Source organism: Hylaeus volcanicus, chromosome 2, assembly GCF_026283585.1.
Source record: "Hylaeus volcanicus isolate JK05 chromosome 2, UHH_iyHylVolc1.0_haploid, whole genome shotgun sequence".
NCBI lineage: Eukaryota > Metazoa > Arthropoda > Insecta > Hymenoptera > Colletidae > Hylaeus > Hylaeus volcanicus.
The window spans coordinates 16,554,201-16,573,480 of NC_071977.1; the positions used below are offsets into that span (position 1 = coordinate 16,554,201).

Consider the following 19,280-nt stretch of genomic DNA (forward strand, 5'->3'; position numbering starts at 1 on the left):
TGGTTGTATGCTGTGAATCAGTAATTTTTCCTTTAGTACGTAATAATCTTTGACCGTCTACTAACCTCTTGTGTTTTATGTCCACAAGTAAGTTGAAATGTCCCAAAAAATCTGCGCTTAATATGGCTTTAGTAGTCTAGTCCTTTCGCCATAGGTATTAATTGTCGAACCATTTGCTGCATACAAACAAAATTCAGGATCTATGTTTCTTTTGTCTCCAAACCTTTTTAGTATTACAGATATATCAGCTCCTGTATCTATTAGAAACTTGATGCCTGATCTTTGATCAGTAACCATGAGGCGCGTTCGACATTGTTCCTTTATCTTCCATCCCGGGTTTCGGCACCAATTTGTTATGTAGCGTATTTCTATGCCTAAACTTTTATGGAACAATTACTTTTGCCGGGGGAAGGTAATCTTTTGGATTTTCTTTTCTTTATTTTCTTTTAACCAGACAAGCACGTGTCGCGACGCTAACCACGCTAACGAACTTCTCTAACCGCTCTCTTTGCTGCGTCTCTTATTCAAAAATGACGAAAACCTCTTAACGCTAAATTCTCTAGCTTAGGTTGGTAACGCTGCATGAACCTATGACTATATGTAGGTCCCTACAATCCCATCGATAGTGGCTCCATCGATGGGAAAATGCCCAAGTTTGTAGTAAAAATAAGTTTCTACTATTACCGCTAACTAGAGGGTCGATATTTTTGAAAATTATAAATGGTCTTATCATTTTATTATTTTATATGCTTATTATTTTATTTAAATTGAAGCTACTTTTAGACAAAATACGTTTACGTTACGTTTGTTGCAAATAATGATTATACACTGACGGACAAAATTAAAGGGATACTTTTTTAAACGTCATATCTGTGGGAGTTTTCAACCGATTTTGGGGAAACTTCGTGAGGAGTAGTTTTGAAGTGTCCTCTAAATGTGCGCAAAGTTGCATTGGCGAAGGTTGATACGAAGGGGTTAATTCACCGCCGTAAAGAGGGGCACGTCGAAAAACGTCACTTCTGAAGAGGCCAGGGGTGACAGAAGGGGTTGAAAAAATCAAAAAAACCTTTGGGGCGACCATCCTCGATGCCCTCTACAAAATGCACCCCTCAAAATCCCTCTCGGGCAAACCCATCCCTCACAACACCTCACCCCCTCCAAAATCCACAATTTTTGGACTACAGTCCCGAATTTGAACTCAATGCATTCCCTGGAATCTCCTGATCCAGGAAATGCCAACGCCCACGCCGTGCGCCCCATAGGCACCCCTTAGAGGGATGGAACAGTTCGCCACTTTTCAACACCCTTCATAAGGGAGCACTTCCACACCTCGAAGGACGATGAAATTCGCCATGTTTATTCTCGGTACGTTAAGGATCAATGTCATTTAAAGCTCGTTTCGAAAACTGCCTCTGGAGCTGAACAGGGTGGCACACAGTTCAGTCCACGTTAAATTGGAGTCCGGTCTGGTCTAACCACGTACGGCTGTGGGCCCTCGCTTCACTTCTGCATGCCGGCTCCGTCCGGCCCACTTAATACTCTTTCAAATCTGTTCATCTTTCAATCAATTGACTAAAAGGTATCGGTAGCGCCATCGTTTAGAAGCGGTGGGAACTATTTTCACTACAAACTTGGCGCCACTAAGTAAAGGGTTGTAGGGAAACTATCACTACGGATAAACTTCCTACGATTTTTATCCGTAACGTCTGACTAGGGTCAGAGTATCCAAGAAAAGATTCCGTATTGAAGTTAAATAAAAGGTTAATTAAATCTGAGTAACTGTTGCGTACAAACTTTGAAACGATGCGCTACGCACGCTAGCTGCGGTTGTTCTGAAGCGCGTCGCAGCGCGCGGTCACGGTGTAAGAAAGATAGGTGGACCGACTTTATCCCCACTCCTGTGATTTTAAAGAAAAAGTTAATTGTCCAAACTGTAGAAGGTATTAGTGTAACATGTGAACAATATCACGTTTACTTCCTTATGTTTCTTGTGTATTGCTTCAGTTACACCGCTGTACAATATTAAATTTTGGCGCGTTAGCTAATTCAACAGAACTCCGCTGAGGGGAGCCACCAGGAAACACACAGATCACGCAATAGTATTAAGCACGTGGTTATGACACGGTGTAAAAGAAACATAAGGAAGTAAACGTAATATGGTTCACATGTTACACTAATACCCTCTGCAGGAGGGACAAGTAACTTTTTCTTTAAGATCACAGCAATTTTGTGTGGTGGTAGCGTAGTCGGTCTTTCTTACACCGTGCGTGCGGTAAAACCCAAGCCTTTGGCTTTGTTCCCACGCTTACAAACTTCGGGCACGAAACATGTAGACGGGAAACTCAAACAAGCGCCCGGCTCGCGGGCCTACAGGGTTAATAATTATCATAAAAATGATAAATTTGACATATTTTCTATCATATTGTAGTATTATAGAGCAAAATTAATAATTATACATTTAAGAAAAATAAAAAATAATTGACTAAAAGGTGTCGGTCTAAAACATTCTTTGAGATACGTGAAAAATATTCTTTTTATACCAACAAAATTTAGTATAAAAGATGTTAAAGTTTTAATCAAATTCACAAGATATCTTTTCAAACTCATATACTCTCAGATACTCCAATAACAAAATTCGATTTTTTTTAATGCTTCCGACGGGAATTCCCGTTTAAAGTAGCAACAGTCATGCAGATCCGTCAGTAAGCAAGTAGATATCGTATACTATAGACCAATTCTGTCATACGTTATCGTAAGACGTAAATTCCATACAACATTAAAGCGAGAGATTTATATTCTTTCGTTAACGTTTTTTCGTATACCATATGCAACAATGTTGTTCATACTTGTTACAACATTCTCTAGTGTAATTTGTGTAGCCTGTTTCTTAAACGCCTTCATAAATTGCTCTAGTGTTGTAAAGCAATCTTAAGTGCATATTTATTATAATATTTTCCGAATATCAAATTTTCGCTGTAATAGGTATCATTTGATGTTGTCTTCGAGGTTTATCTTCTATTGGATAATTTAGAGCGTAGTTTAGTATAGAGATCCGAGGGTGTATTGAATGCACTTGCATTCACTATAGGGTGTGCTGCTGATCTTACTTACTTACTCGTAAGTAATATAAAGTAATAAAAAGATCTTTATATTTAAGGTAACAAATGGGGGACACAATAAGAACAATTCCTTCAGCTAAAGAAATTTTATAAGGTTTAGGTACAATATTTTCTTATGAGGACATAAGTAGTATAGCTAGGCAGGTTCTAACACAGGAGCTCTGAAGGGGGAGCGGGGGAGCGGGGGAACCGAGTGCGAGGGGGTGTGGGAAACCGCGGGTGAGGGGAAGGGGGCACGAGCGGTGGGGGGTCGGTAATTATTACCTACGGTCGAATGAAACCATCCTCCCACGACAGTCCATGATGATTTGCCGTTCCTTTTCTCAACACCGCCAGTTCCTTTACGATAAACCTGGTTCTGTCGGTGAACCCTTGTATGTCAACAAACGTTGGTACCATCGTGACGGTATCTTTGAAACTACGCCCCAATGCAAGGTGTTCATCTCTTACATATTACAAATATTGCTGATGCTACAGTTTATGTGATTTTGCGCACAACGTTGGATAATAGACAGTATTCGATGACGCGATCATGCAAAATAAGACAGTACGCGGGAGTATTTGCTGGCACGTTTTCTTTGCAATCAAATTCTATTCGCACATCTACGGTGGCGCTCTCGATTGATTCGTTCTGTCGCGAGCAATCGATGACTGCAAACGGCCCATGCAACAAAAAGTTGTCCGTGTTGCAAAGCGTTTCGTAACAGTCCTATCCGTAATAAGCTTTACGAAAACGTGCATATATATCAAAAAGAATAGCATATCTGTTTCTATCAAAATCAAGATTCAAGTCATCGTATGGATAAAAGTCAGAGTTTAGATAAAGTTTCACGTTGGTCAATTTACATGCATCGAAGTTGCTCGCATCTTCAGACATGATATTCTTTCGACCAGTCTGCAGTGCAAAAATGACGTATCGCGGTTTCTCCAGCTGAGTCGCAGTTTTAACGGCCCACGAATGTTTTGTTGTACTTTGCAACAAAGGGTACTCGTACAGGTCCCACGAACGAAAACTCATGCTTAGGTATTGCCCGCTTTCCAAAATTCGCAACAACGATAGTTTATTCGTATCATTCAGTACGACGTGAGGCATTCGCCATTGTATCTTTAATAATTCAGCTACCGGTTTCAGCGTGGAATCTCCAATGATGCAATTATTATCACTGCGCGCGCGTATAAGTATGAGTTCGTGACGAGCGTTGATTACTATACGCCTGTAATCTTCGCAAAAACCCAACAGCATGTTGAGCGGTATACCAAAGTTAAAGTAACCTATCATTATGTTTGACTGTGTGATCCATCCAGCATTCCGTAAAATTAGCGATTTGTCAAATGTTAGGGACACAAAATTTTTGATGGTGCTTCTTATTCCAACGTTTCTGTTGCGATCAATCTCCACACCATTGAGTTCATATCGAATTTCATCAAACATAAAGGCGACACAATTGTTTCCGAGGTGTGCTTCTACCCCTTTCTTTGGTTTCTTTACTTTGAATCTTCCTTCAACGTATAGAAAGCTCTCGCATGGTAACGTGTATAAATCCTGCTGTTGTATAGGTATTCGTATCTCATTGTTGTGTTCAAACGTTGTGTTGGCGTATGGGTTGTATGTGTGAGTCTCAATCTTGCCGATGCTGTCGTCAAAGATCGGTTCGCCTCCAATGTTTAAGATATTAGCCATTTCGTACAACGAAACCCAACGATTTCAGAAATTCAACATTCGATGCAGTCAGCTTCGCAGGTGATCGAATTGTCTTCTCGCCCAATGGTTCTAGACAGCCAATATTCGATACAGCGAGTTGTTTTCTCTTTGTTTTCACGTGTCATCTGCTCCGCTTCGTTCAATACAAGCATCTCCCACTACGGTTGTTGTCTCCGTACATCCAGTCGAACGGTAATCTGCTCCCCTCAAAAATCTAACGATTGACCGTCTTGATCCACGACGCGAATCATCAAATCCGAAATGCTTCGTGCGGTGATCGGAAGGTAAATGATCTGTGTCGGTCTTTCCGATATCTTATATCCAGGTGGAACGGTAGGTGAATACTCGTGTATCGTGCGCTCTTGTTATTGCTGTAAGCACCAGCCGTCACGCTGCATTCAATGCGAATAATATTTACGTTCATTATATTGGTTGACGCATCCGATCGTGCCATTTTCGCGGTTGCAGCAACCGATTCGTCGAAAACCTCAGCAACGAGCCAATAGTATTGGGTTTGGTCAAATTAATGCTGTAATCCCACTTGATTTCGCTCTTCATCGTATTGTTGTTAGCTCTAAGTATCAAGGGGTTCCCCTCATTACCCTGCGAAAGCGATCGTCGCAAATACAGGTGAATGTCATCCAGCTCGTAAGATCCTTCGGGAATAATGATTTCCTTATCATCGTTATCGTAGTAAAATTTATTATTCGACAAATTTACATTCGGTATCGTGTAATAAGTCTTAAACTCCGTAAGACCGAGCTTGTAATCACCATCGCTCAGATCGATGGCCGGAAAATAGTTTACTGCGAGAATGCTACCTTGGCCGGTGAGCGTTAACGTCAGCGACATGTTCAAACGAATACTGGAGTTAAAGTGTGCAATGACTGCCTTTAAATTGATTGTCAACCGTCTGCAGAAACTGCAAACATAGCTGTCCGCAATTGCTTTGATTATAGCGCTGATAAGGCATGTGATTATACTCGATTACGCCATTCTTGAAATACTGTATCAGTTCCCTCGGCGGTTGAAGATTGCCAAAACTATCGAAATATATGGTGCGAGTTCCCCGTTTTGCGTACGCAACCCAATAAGTACCAGGTCCCTTGAAAGTATCCAAATTTACGATTCCGCTCTCGTTCCTGTGTATCCCATCTGTTGGCAAAGTATTGCGCATAAAAATACTCCTGAAATATGGAATACGCATACGCTTTGCCAGTTGCTGTAGTTGTACGTTGGTGGTTACGCCTTCCGGCATTTTAATTTTGACGTTTTTTTTTCCACGATACCACGATTATGTCGTTGCATTTCCTCCAGCCCCATATGTACCCGGGCCACAAAATTGATACCCTGGTACGTGTAGCTCAAACGGTAATTTGTTTATTAGAGTATTTACAAGTCCTGCTCCCCTCCTTTTATGCATAGAAAACAGTCTTTGATCATGGGCGGTGGTCCGTCAATGTGCGTACGCTGATCCGGCCGATTGTAATATAAGAAGCACCTACGATAAGAGTGAACCTCAGGATCGACTCTGATATGTCTCGGTAGCTTGTCCCACACGTAATGTATGTCGCGAGCAAAACGATTCAAGAGTACAATCTTTGGTATGTATTCCAGCTGCTCCGTAATCAAATCAAACAGTGTATCACCATCGATCAGTACAAAAGTCATTGTCACACTAAGCGATACGTTTGTACGGCGCTTGTATAAATACCTACGACATCATTTTAGCCCATTTTATTGTCGCAACAACGTCAACAGCGGTACCAATATGCGTTTCGTAAGACAGCCCGTCGATATTCGAGTAATTTCGGACAGAAGGTTCGACGACACCGTTCAACGCTTCCAGAGACACGGACCGCTGTTACCCGACACTATACGTGGTATAGTCTGCGGTCCCTCGAATTATGGAAAAACCAACGTTGTCATTAGCTTGCTGGAGAGTCCGAACGGTGTGCGATTCGAAAATGTATACGTGTACTCAAAGTCGTTGCAACAGCCAAAGTATCGATATCTAGAAAATATATTCTCGTCGATAGACGAAATTGGTTATTTTACATTTTCGAATAACAGCGACGTCGTTCCACCGAGCGAGGCACTTCCGAATTCGATTTTTATCTTTGACGACGTGGGATGCGATAAGCAAAACGCGGTAAGAGAATACTTTGCAATGGGTAGGCACTCGAACGTTGACAGTTTCTAGCTTTGTCAGACATATGCGAAGATACCGAAACATCTGATACGCGACAACGCGAACCTGCTGATTATGTTCAAACAAGATGGTACAAATCTGAAGCATGTATACAACGATCATGTAAACACAGACATGTCTTTTGAGAATTTCTGCAAATTGTATACCGCTTGCTAGCAAGAAAAATATGGATTTGTAGTGATTGACAAAGACAGTACTTTATGGAATGGTCGCTATAGAAAAGGATTTAATGTTCCAACATGAGCAGTAACAGCGTTGAAGATCGTGAGAGGATAGCGAAACAGATTGCAACAACGAGCGATTTGATTCGCAGAAAGTATCGTGAATTGAAAACTGGTAAAATTGACGAAGAGATTGCGTTGGAAAAACATTTTAAACCTGTTACTGAACCACTGAAGACAATTGTCAGCAACATGTTAAGAAATTATGATCTACACAATAACACAGATATCGGAAGCGAACCATTATCCACTCCGAATATCAAGGAATCAGATAAAATATAATCAAATTTGTGATTAAATTTCTCGAAACCGCCAAATATAAAAAAATCAAGATTAAGCAGTTTACCCGATATGAACCTGATAGTCTCTACACCGTACTCTACACCGATTAAGACAGTACCAACAACAACAACAACAACAAAACGCTTAGCAAACGAAGATGTTTTTGAAAGTCCAAACAGCTATTTCTCGACATCTGTTCGAAGCCAATTGTAAACGCCGGAAGACGAAGAAACAGTACGTAATCATCTAGGTCCACTGAGTCAAAAATACATCGCACCTGTATTACGCGGCGACGTAGACGTTGGTATGGATTACGTGTACGGTGTTTATCTCACCAATGATGGACTGATGGTCGGTAATAAACACGTTGACATGGACAATGCGGATAACATAATTATCGATGGCATACGATATTCGGGGACACCCGGCTTTTATGAACTGATATTCAAGAAAATACCAGATAACGACATTTACACTGAAGCTGATGAACGCAAATACAAGGACGTACTGCTGACAACGAGTGCGCATAAGCACAAGCACAATTCGTATGGTCAAACATTAGGCAACAGAGGATAAAAGTATAACCATGTAATCAAACCTTTATTACAAGATAAAAAAGTTGGAAAAGACATATCGTGTTCCATGAGATTAACCACCAACAACAACATTGATTACGTTCACTGGAACGATCCCAACGAACTCGTAGATCGGCTTCGATTGCTCGAGGCTTCGCGTCAAGCCGGTCACAATGCTCACGACAATAAGATGCTATCGATTATCGAGGAACTTCGCGAGGCAGAATTCATTATAAATTAAGCTGCACCTTGGCGATACAGTCAATCGTCATTAAAATGTCAATCAACAAGGTTGGGTCATCGATTGGAAGAATGGAATCATACTATCACTGGAATGGAGTAGTCAGAAATTATGTACGCGACAACGCTCTTTGTGTTGTTGGCACCAATTATGACGCAAAGTCGAGCAGGATTCGAAGGGTAGCACCGCCTGTAGAAAATGGCGATGCTATCAACAAGCTGTACTTGCACGAAAACATGGCAGTTATAAAAAGTCGACAAGACGTATTCGATAGAAAGATGATTATGTTTCAAAATTTCGTTCAGAGCTTGGAAGATGAGCTGAATAAATTAGAGAGGGATATTACCGAATTCCAAAATCTAATGCAGACGCATCAATAGCTAGACGTTGAGACTATTTACCGACCGACAGACCGGTCAACCGACCGGTCAACCAACCGACTGATCGAACGACCAACCGTTGCGTTGAGCACCGATTTGATGTTTGATAAAACGTGTACGTCAAGTCTTTGCGTCAGTGTCGAGTCATAAATGGCTACGAAGAAAACTCCCAGTACCGAGAAACGGTGTCTCGTGGAAGAATTGCATGCTCCGGCGAGAAGAAATTTTCCCCGAAGACGCGTCATAGTACATGGGTACTTTCATTACGTACTCATTGTTATCGGTGTGCTGAGTAAACATGCATGGGCTATACCCCTCAAAACCAAGAGTGGAAATGAAGTTTCTACAGCGATCGCAAAGATAATCCGAAACAGTGGAAGGTATCCGAAAAATTTGCAAACCGACAAAGGTAAGGAATTTTACAACGCAAATGTGCAAAAACTTTTGTCAAAATACAACATAAATCATTATTCAACGTATTCAGTTATGAAAGCGTCAGTCGTCGAGCGGTTCAATCGTACGCTCAAAAACGACATGTGGAAACTGTTTACGCTTAATGGAAATTGTATTACGCGCCTCTTTCTCGAGATCAATCTGTAGTACCCCCACTTCCCGCCGATATCGCCACAAACTTCAAAGCTAAAAATCAAAAAAGGGTCGGGCATCGCCTCCCATGTTTGCACTCCCGTCAAGCCTCATTCTTTCGCTTTGTGCCGATTAGCCACGTTGTTAATGAGAGAATTTCTCTTCTAATCTGTGTAAATGTTTCGCAAAGAGCATACAGGAGATTATTCCGATGTGGAAAACCAAAGGAAGGATCTCGAGAGACGTCTTGAGAAGTTGGAAAAGGAAAATAGAAAGCTGAGGAGGAAAAAGAAGAGGAAAAGTCATCGTCGCAGGAATAGATCGAGTGACGCGGTTACCGATAAGTCGTGGTCGAGCGGATGTAAGATTGTTAGATTGTTTGTCTGATTTTTGTTCTAGTTTGCTGTCCTTGCCGTAGATAGTTTTTCAGGTCTCTCGGAGACTCAAACGGTTTTAAACCGTTTTCTTTTTTCTCATAAGCACTAACCAACGAGTGTCAAACCTTTGTTGTGTTTCCTCACTTTTATGTATTCTCGTGAGATGAATTTTTTTCTTCGATTCCGAAGAATTTTGCGAGTTTTTTCATCAGGCTCTAACCTGTTATGAAAGTTATATTTTGAATATGAGAAATATGAGACAATGTTTAGGACTAACCTATTATTGTCGGTCTGGGTTTCCAGATCGTGACCGTTTCAGATATTCCAGAGCGAGATCTTTTGGTTCGGATCGGTCTGTTTCTTCGATTCCTCCAGATAGGAGTGAACAAGAAGACAACCCGGCAGATGACAGGCATGCAGGTCAGATACATCGGGTTTTGCTGGATTCCACGAGTCAGTTGACAAATCTACGGAACAACCCTGTCGATGACGTGCCACTGGTAGATTCTGGTGAGCCAGTGGTATTGAACACAGAAGCTGCGTTACGTTCTGATATTTTAGACATTTTTGGCAAGCGTATTTGCGAAGAAAGAGTCTTCGGTCCCCCAGTTCTTAAAGATCTGGTGGTACGCTGCGAAGACGTTATTAAAGAGGGTCTGTCGGAGGAAATTAAAGTAGAGGTCTTGAAGAAATATCCACCTCCTAGTAACTGTACGTCCATTGATCATCCTAAACTAAATCCTGAGTTCAAATCTGTTGTCCAGGAGTTAGTTGCCAAGAGCAATGACCGCATTCGGAAAAAACAGGAAAAGATTACTGCTTCCTTGGCGCTTGCAATGCAGGCAATGTCTATTGTTGTGAAGGGGAAGGAGAATCCTGAAATGCTGTCTTTAGTTAAATATTTGTTCGGTTTGATCCAGCTATTGGCGGATCTGCAGCACGATGAGTCTTTTGCTCGTCGAAGCCTGATATTAGCCAATATCAACGCTTCTCTTCGAGACGCCGTCAACGCATCTGGCTGCGGAGAATTTTTGTTTGGAAGCAATTTGGAAGAGGTGTTGAAAAATGCAAAGACGTTGGAAAGTTCCTGCAGGGAGCTCAAGGTCGCTCAAAGATCGCAACCTTTGAAACAAACAAAGAACTTGAAATTCCCGCCCCGTCAACCTCAGACCAGGAATTATCCAGCGGCGTCGGGCGGGCAGAAGCCAAGGTATCACTTGCTACAAAAGAAGCAGCCGCAGTTTGTTCAGAAACCTCGCTACCAGAGACGCGATCGCGATCGGAACTGAGATCGGGATCATTTGAAGAAACGTTAGAGGTTGGTGTAAGCTTTATAGCCGGTAGACTCGGTCTCTTCAAAGACAAATGGCAAAATATGACCTCTGACAAAAAAGTTTTGTCTTGGCTGATGGGTTATAAGATCCCTTTTTGCTCAAAAGTTAAACAGACCGTGCCTCCGAGTGCTCGGAATTTCACAATTAATGAAAGGTTTAAAATCAGTCAATTAGTTGACGAGTTAATAGTTAAAGGCGCAGTTCAGCCGTGTCAGTCGAGTAAGAGTCAATTTGTCTCAAGTTATTTTCTAGTCCCTAAACCGGATGGATCCAGTAGGTTTGTTCTAAACTTGAAGGCTCTGAATCAGTTCGTTGAAACCATTCATTTTAAATTCGAAGATGGACGAACGGCCTCAAAGTTATTAAGTCCTGATTTTTTCTTGGCAACTCTCGATCTTAAGGACGCCTATTATACAATTCCGATCCACGTATCTCATAGGAAGTATTTGAGATTTATTTTCGATAAGCAGTATTACGAGTTCACGTGTTTGGCTTATCAACTGCGCCTTGTGTGTTTACTAAATTGTTAAAACCCGTAGTAGCTTACTTACGCCAGTCGGGTTTAATTTCGGTCATTTACATTGATGGCATTCTTTTAATAAGAGACTCATTTGAGCAATGTTCAATTAATGTAACGAAATCTAGTTTGTTTCTCGAATCTTTAGGTTTTGTTATTAATAAAAAGAAAAGTCAGATGACACCGAAGAAAACTTGTCGATTTCTCGATTTTGTCTATGATTCCGTTAAGATGACAGTTGAATTACCGACGGAAAAAAAAATTCGGCTCAGAAGCGAAATCAAAAAGTTCAGAGTAAATCAAGAATATAAAATTAGAGATTTCGCTAAACTTGTGGGCACTTTAGTTTCGTACTGTCCAGCGGTAAAGTACGGTATGGTTTATACCAAGAAATGAATTATGAAGCTGATACAGAATCGCAAAAATTAGAGTCTAACACCGAGTTCGAGCTGTCGCGTGGAGCCTTCGAGAAATTGAGCGCATTGTATGGTAGACCAGACATCGATCTATTTGCGAGCCGAGTAAATGCCAAATGTGCGATTTATGTATCCTGGCATAGGGACCCGGACGCATTTGCTGTGGATGCGTTTACTCTCTTTTGGAAACCCTTTTTCTTTTACGCCTTTCCACCATTCTCGATCATTCTGCGAGTCTTACAAAAAATTAAGAATGAGAGATCAAGGGGTATTGTTGTGGTACCTGAGTGGCCTTCTCAACCGTGGTTCCCTATTTTTCAGTCCCTGTTAATCTCAGAACCGTTAAAATTTAGACATAATTCGAGTATAATTGTTTGCTCCAACAGGAACGCGTCAAAATTTTGGAAGAACCTTACCCTGGTTGCAGGAGTCTTGTCCGGATGAGCATCGAGAGGAAGGAGGTTCCAAAAGATTCAATGAAAATATTGTTGGCATCGCTCAGCGACTCATCATGGAAACAATATGATTCCGCTTTGAGGAAATGGTGGTCTTTTTGCCAAACGAGAAAAATCAGCCCGTACTTAAATTCTGTTCCAGATGTTTTAACTTTTCTGACAGAAGCATTTGAAAGGGAGGTTCTCAAGGCACATTGAATTCTTATAGATCCGCTATTTCGTTGCTCATAGGTCCAGAGCTAGCTCAGGATTTTAGGTTAAAAAGATTTTTCAAGGCGATGAGTAGATTAAGGCCGTCGAGGCCTAAGTATAGTTCTACTTGAGATCCGAAGATAGTCTTAGATTATTTAGTTACGTTGCTGCCAAATGAGAAAATGAACTTGAGAGACTTGTCGTTAAAACTTATCATCTTACTCGCTCTTACTACGGGTCATCGAATGCAAACCTTTTCGCTAATAAAATTAGAAAATATTCAGCGGAAAAGTAACCCATAAAAAACTTCAAAAAAGTAAAAAAACATGAAAAAGTGGAGGACTCAAGGAGTTATCATAGAAAAATAAAAGATCCCCATAAAAAACTACAAGAAAGTAGAAAAAGATGTGAAATCAAAATGAGCAGCCAGTACATGAAAGTCCTTTCCAATAAAGTGCAAAGGCGACACTGTATAACACAATGTAAAATTCGGTGATTTCCAACTATGTGCAGCTAAAATGCTGTGTTCAACAGTGCTCCACACTTTAGCGGTGACATGAAGAAGTTAAATAGCGTATCATCCACAAACTGAGGCTGTTTAAAAATTTGCCTTGATGTCCGCGGCCTGGAAGTCAAATGCTTGACGTGGCCAACTAAGCCATTCTCAGATCATCAAGACCCATACTTTCTCTCTCGCAGGCTTTTACATAATTTTTCAATTTAAAATTCTGACAATATCACGAGTACACTTTCATTGTATTGCGTTTTAAATTATTTCTAAGGTCATTCATCGACACCGATACCTTTCCTCCTACAAGTTTTCAGATAATTTGTCAATTTAAAACTCTGACAATATAAGTACACTTTCATTATTTTGCGTTTTAAAATAATTCTTATTCATCAAAACCTTGACCTTGCCTGGCCACCCCTAGCATTTGACTTCCATTCCGCGGACATTAAGGCAAATTTTTAAACAACCTCAGTTTGTGGATGATACGCTATTTAACTTCTTCATGTCACCGCTAAAGTGTAGAGCAGTCACTTTACATGAATTGTCATTAGGATCTGAACGTCCGCACTGTTGAACACAGCATTTTAGCTGCACATATTTGGAAATCACCGAATTTTACATTGTGTTACACAGTGTCGCCTTTGCACTTTATTGGAAAGGACTTTCATGTACTAGCTGCTCATTTTGATTTCACATCTTTTTCTACTTTCTTGTAGTTTTTTATGAGGATCTTTTATTTTTCTATGATAACTCCTTGAGTCCTCCACTTTTTCATGTTAATATAATACCGGTATCAAGCATTAAGTTACGTCAGTGGTTCACAGCCACAACTCAGATCAATTCACTGAGTCCTCCTTGACTCCTTGAGTCCTCCACTTTTTCATGTACTTGGCGTAATTTTTTTACTTTTTTGAAGTTTTTTATGGGGATCGCACTTCTTTTTACAAAGATAATTTGTATAGTGAATGATTTCAAATAATAGAAAATGGGAGATCAGTTTGAATCCATTAAGGTTTCAAAAGTACGTGGAACGCATTGCAGTAAGTCTCATTGCAAGCAATTTATTAAAAAAAAAATGTAATTAGTTTATCAGTAACATTTAAATGCAACATGACTTTCTGTCATGTGTCGTGCATACTTTTGAGAACTTAAAGGACTAAGTCTGACCTTTCTTTTTCTATATTATTGTAATACAATAAATTATCTATTACAAATAGTGGATCTCTGTTCATTCTCTCATTTTCTCATTATTTAAATTTGTTACAAGACTTTCTGCCATGTGTTCTGTGAACGTATATGAACTGTATTCTAATACAATAAATTGTGCGTTACAAATAGTTCATTTCTTTTTTTCATTTCTCGCTTCACTTTTAACATTTAAATTTCTTGCAGTGAGACATCCTGCCATGCATTCTATACAGGGTGTCCTAAAACTCGGGGAGGAGCCGGAAATGGGGGGTAGCTGAGACGATTCTGAAAAACAATTTCCTTTGCAAAAATGTCGGATGGGGCTTCGTTTTTGAATTATTAACGAAAAACACTGACCAATCACAGCGTCCGAGGAGCGCGCGCTCAGAGCATAGGCGTAAGCGAGGAGGCTCGAGCCAGCGAACAAGCGGGCCGGTAAAACAGCACGCGTTAATACCAGTGTGAGGTTGTAGCACATGAAACGTCTGATTTATAATGAAAACTTTAAGCAAATATAACTTTTTCTTTATATTAAACGTTACTGATCAAGATAGGAGGTATCGAAATCTGTACATTTAATGAAGAAATTACACGTTTCCTACCTTCAAATACGTAATCGTTAAAAAATTTCAATGACAATTTATCATAATAAATTTGAATCTAACTTTAACATGAGAATCGTTAAAATGTACAACTTACAACTATAAGAAAATGGGTGAAAATATGTAAATGTTTGAAAATTAAAATGAAGGAGACTCTAAACTTTGCATTAATGCGTCAAAGATCTGAAGGATAGAAATATTTTTCGAGAAAGTGGATAAAAAAATTTGCCAATACAAAATGAGGCATTTCATGTGTTACAACGTAAAAATACCAGTAATAAAAATACCTGAAATTAACCCTTAAATGCCCTAAGTTTCAAATTTGATACCGAACTTTTAAATCGAATTGTACACTTGCAATTGGTTTGTTTTTAATATTTGGCTGTATGTATGTTACCATTGCATAATGTTCTTTTAAACAAAAGTTGAAAAAATAAACGTCAGCTGTCAAAATTGTTCAAATCATAAATACATTGATATTTTTTAAAATTTAATTTGGAAAATCAGGCTTCTAAGGGTTAACATGTGAAGGCAGAATTAAAATTAGACTCACCCATTGACTTGTAAGTTGACCTGTTTTCGTGAAGAAGGGCTGCGGCGAGTGGGTCATCGCACCGATCCTGGCCTGGTACCTGCTACGCGGCTCAGCTGATGGGACGGCCGGTCACTGAACTCACTGCACTTTACACAGGGGTTTCCACGGTCACTATCACTTTGCACCGAGTCCTTTGCACCCAATATTTGGTGGCCCCGAAAGGGGCCGATTTGTGAACCTGATTCACCTACGTTTTAAAATTTGGTGGCCCCGAAAGGGGCCGATTTGTATTATTGGAGAAAGAATACGCCACCCTTTTTTCATAATCCTCTGGGAGTAAATTCTGCACCCGCACATATTTGTATGGGTGCAGAGAATTCTCCCGAGTTTCGGCGGAAAGTAAATGATTTTAATCGTCGATTGTGCCCAGCAGCCACCGAGATAATACTCCAAATGATTAATAAATCTTTATTTTGCAAATATCAAAATAATTCCCGAAAATAAGCAAACATCGCAATATTTGAAGGCATGTATTATCTCAAACGGTTTCGAGTTTCAGTTCTCCATATGCCTGAAGTTTGTGATTTTTGGATTTTAAGAAACATTAAAATCATTTACTTTCCGCCGAAACTTGAAATACCTTCCCCATTGATAGGAAAGAATGGTGCGTCACGTGTAGGGGTTGTCGAAAGCAGTTATTCGGCCGCTGCATGGCTATCGCAAAATTTATGACAAGGTCGCGGAGTTACCGTGCCTTGGGGAAGTGGTTGTAAAAACGAGGTATCCAACATCGACGGCCGCTACCTCCAAGTCGACCGGCAATGGGTTTGTCTTACGATTGACTGTTCGGCGAAACATGTGTTCAGACAACGCGACGTTGCATTTCGTTAAGAAAGAAACGTTCCTAAGGGATGGGGGCTAGGTAATGAACAAGGGTGGGAGTGTTTTCTGGAAATAAAACTGTTTTTCTCCAGAATTCAGTTTCGAAGTGACCGCCGCAGTGTCAACTGGGAAAAAATGGTGCGCTCAAATCAAGAATGGTTTGAAATATTTAACTGCCAAGAGCATTCGGCTATTGGCAACGCGGCTTTATTCGGATGGGGTCCTCCAACCGAAGTCTGCCGATTCGGGACGCCCTCGCCTACGTTCCGCGAATTCGGAGGAAGACGTCCTGGATCGGATTGCTGAGGATCCCACTCAAAGTGTGCGCGACGTAACCCGCAACTCGGGGTAAGTTTAACTTTTTACCGCTTTCGTGTTTGTTGTCGGAATTATGTATTCTATTCATACTAACTATTTATGTTGTATTTCAGCGTCAGCCGGTTGTCGGTGCACCGAATTCTTTGGGAGAATTCTCTGCACCCATACAAATATGTGCGGGTGCAGAATTTACTCCCAGAGGATTATGAAAAAAGGGTGGCGTATTCTTTCTCCAATAATACAAATCGGCCCCTTTCGGGGCCACCAAATTTTAAAACGTAGGTGAATCAGGTTCACAAATCGGCCCCTTTCGGGGCCACCAAATATTGGGTGCAAAGGACTCGGTGCAAAGTGATAGTGACCGTGGAAACCCCTGTGTAAAGTGCAGTGAGTTCAGTGACCGGCCGTCCCATCAGCTGAGCCGCGTAGCAGGTACCAGGCCAGGATCGGTGCGATGACCCACTCGCCGCAGCCCTTCTTCACGAAAACAGGTCAACTTACAAGTCAATGGGTGAGTCTAATTTTAATTCTGCCTTCACATGTTAACCCTTAGAAGCCTGATTTTCCAAATTAAATTTTAAAAAATATCAATGTATTTATGATTTGAACAATTTTGACAGCTGACGTTTATTTTTTCAACTTTTGTTTAAAAGAACATTATGCAATGGTAACATACATACAGCCAAATATTAAAAACAAACCAATTGCAAGTGTACAATTCGATTTAAAAGTTCGGTATCAAATTTGAAACTTAGGGCATTTAAGGGTTAATTTCAGGTATTTTTATTACTGGTATTTTTACGTTGTAACACATGAAATGCCTCATTTTGTATTGGCAAATTTTTTTATCCACTTTCTCGAAAAATATTTCTATCCTTCAGATCTTTGACGCATTAATGCAAAGTTTAGAGTCTCCTTCATTTTAATTTTCAAACATTTACATATTTTCACCCATTTTCTTATAGTTGTAAGTTGTACATTTTAACGATTCTCATGTTAAAGTTAGATTCAAATTTATTATGATAAATTGTCATTGAAATTTTTTAACGATTACGTATTTGAAGGTAGGAAACGTGTAATTTCTTCATTAAATGTACAGATTTCGATACCTCCTATCTTGATCAGTAACGTTTAATATAAAGAAAAAGTTATATTTGCTTAAAGTTTTCATTATAAATCAGACGTTTCATGTGCTACAACCTCACACTGGTATTAACGCGTGCTGTTTTACCGGCCCGCTTGTTCGCTGGCTCGAGCCTCCTCGCTTACGCCTATGCTCTGAGCGCGCGCTCCTCGGACGCTGTGATTGGTCAGTGTTTTTCGTTAATAATTCAAAAACGAAGCCCCATCCGACATTTTTGCAAAGGAAATTGTTTTTCAGAATCGTCTCAGCTACCCCCCATTTCCGGCTCCTCCCCGAGTTTTAGGACACCCTGTATACTTTCGAAAACTTAATGGACTGAAGTTGGTCTGTTTCCTATATATGGCTTTAGACACATTATGTATATTGTAGACTCTACGCTTACTATAATAAAAGACAAATATATTTTTATCTTAAGCTCTACATTAATTTGTAAGTAAAATAAGGTTTGTATGTGTTATTTAGAAATAAAATTAATGTCATATGAATAACGCATAATGTATTATATTACAATACCAGATTCAGTCCCTTAAGTTTCCAAATGCACACCGAACGCAAGGCAGAAAGTCTTGTTGTAACAAACTTACATGTTAAAAATGAAGTATGAAATGAAAAAAGAGGTCTACACTATTTCTAACGCACAATTTATTATATTATAATACCAGCTTCAGTCCTTTCAGTTTTCAAAAGTATACAGAACGCATCGCAAAATGTCTTGTTGCTAGAAATGGAAATTTTAAACATGAAATGAGAAATAAAGAAAGAGATCCACTATGTGTAACGCACAATTTATTGTATTAGAATAAAATTCACAAGTATGCACAACGCGTGGCAGAAAATCTTGTTGTAACAAATTTAAATGTTAATAAATAAAGTGGGAAAATGTACAAAGAGATCCACTATTGGTAACACACAATTTATTGTATTATAATTCCAGTTTCAGTCCTTTGAGTTTTCAAAAGTACGCACAATGCATGTCAGATAGTCTTGTTGCAAGAAACCAAATGTCACAAATCCAAACTGACAGTTACAAGTTAGAAATGAACGAGCGGCATGAGTGACAGCCATATTACAATTCCGACCAACGAGCCTTGCCGACTGATTCCGAGAGTCGACGAATCAATGAACGGCCCTAGCTCCTATTGGCTAAGTGTTGACGAAAAGAATAAGAATCAGAATCAGAAGAAAAATCTACAATTTCTGACAGATTCATGACATGATATTACGATATCTCAGTTATACATAGACCGATTTTATTGATTTTGGTTTTATTAGAAAGCTTTATATGCGATTTACATTAGAAAAATGCCTTTGGATTTAGAAAATATAGCAGGCGTGACAAGATATTAACGACAGCAGTTTCGGGTTAGGTTGGAATCGCAGTTTTACGAGTAAAAGATACGTGGTAGCGCCAGCGCCAGTATACACGGTGGCGTATAATTTTTCATGTACTTGACGTCGAGACGCTACCTCGTCTCTAGATGCAATAGAAATC

At 40.0% G+C, this 19,280-nt stretch overlaps 1 protein-coding gene across 1 annotated transcript; it reads left to right on the forward strand.

Moving 5' to 3' along the window:
• The first annotated feature begins 9,266 nt into the window (after positions 1-9,266).
• On the forward strand, positions 9,267-14,456 carry LOC128872733 (uncharacterized). Its single transcript, XM_054115720.1, has 3 exons — positions 9,267-9,678; positions 9,998-11,012; positions 12,348-14,456. The coding sequence occupies exons 1-2, from the start codon at positions 9,495-9,497 to the stop codon at positions 10,981-10,983; spliced, it is 1,170 nt and encodes a 389-aa protein (XP_053971695.1). The 5' UTR covers positions 9,267-9,494; the 3' UTR covers positions 10,984-11,012; positions 12,348-14,456.
• Positions 14,457-19,280: the final 4,824 nt, after the last annotated feature.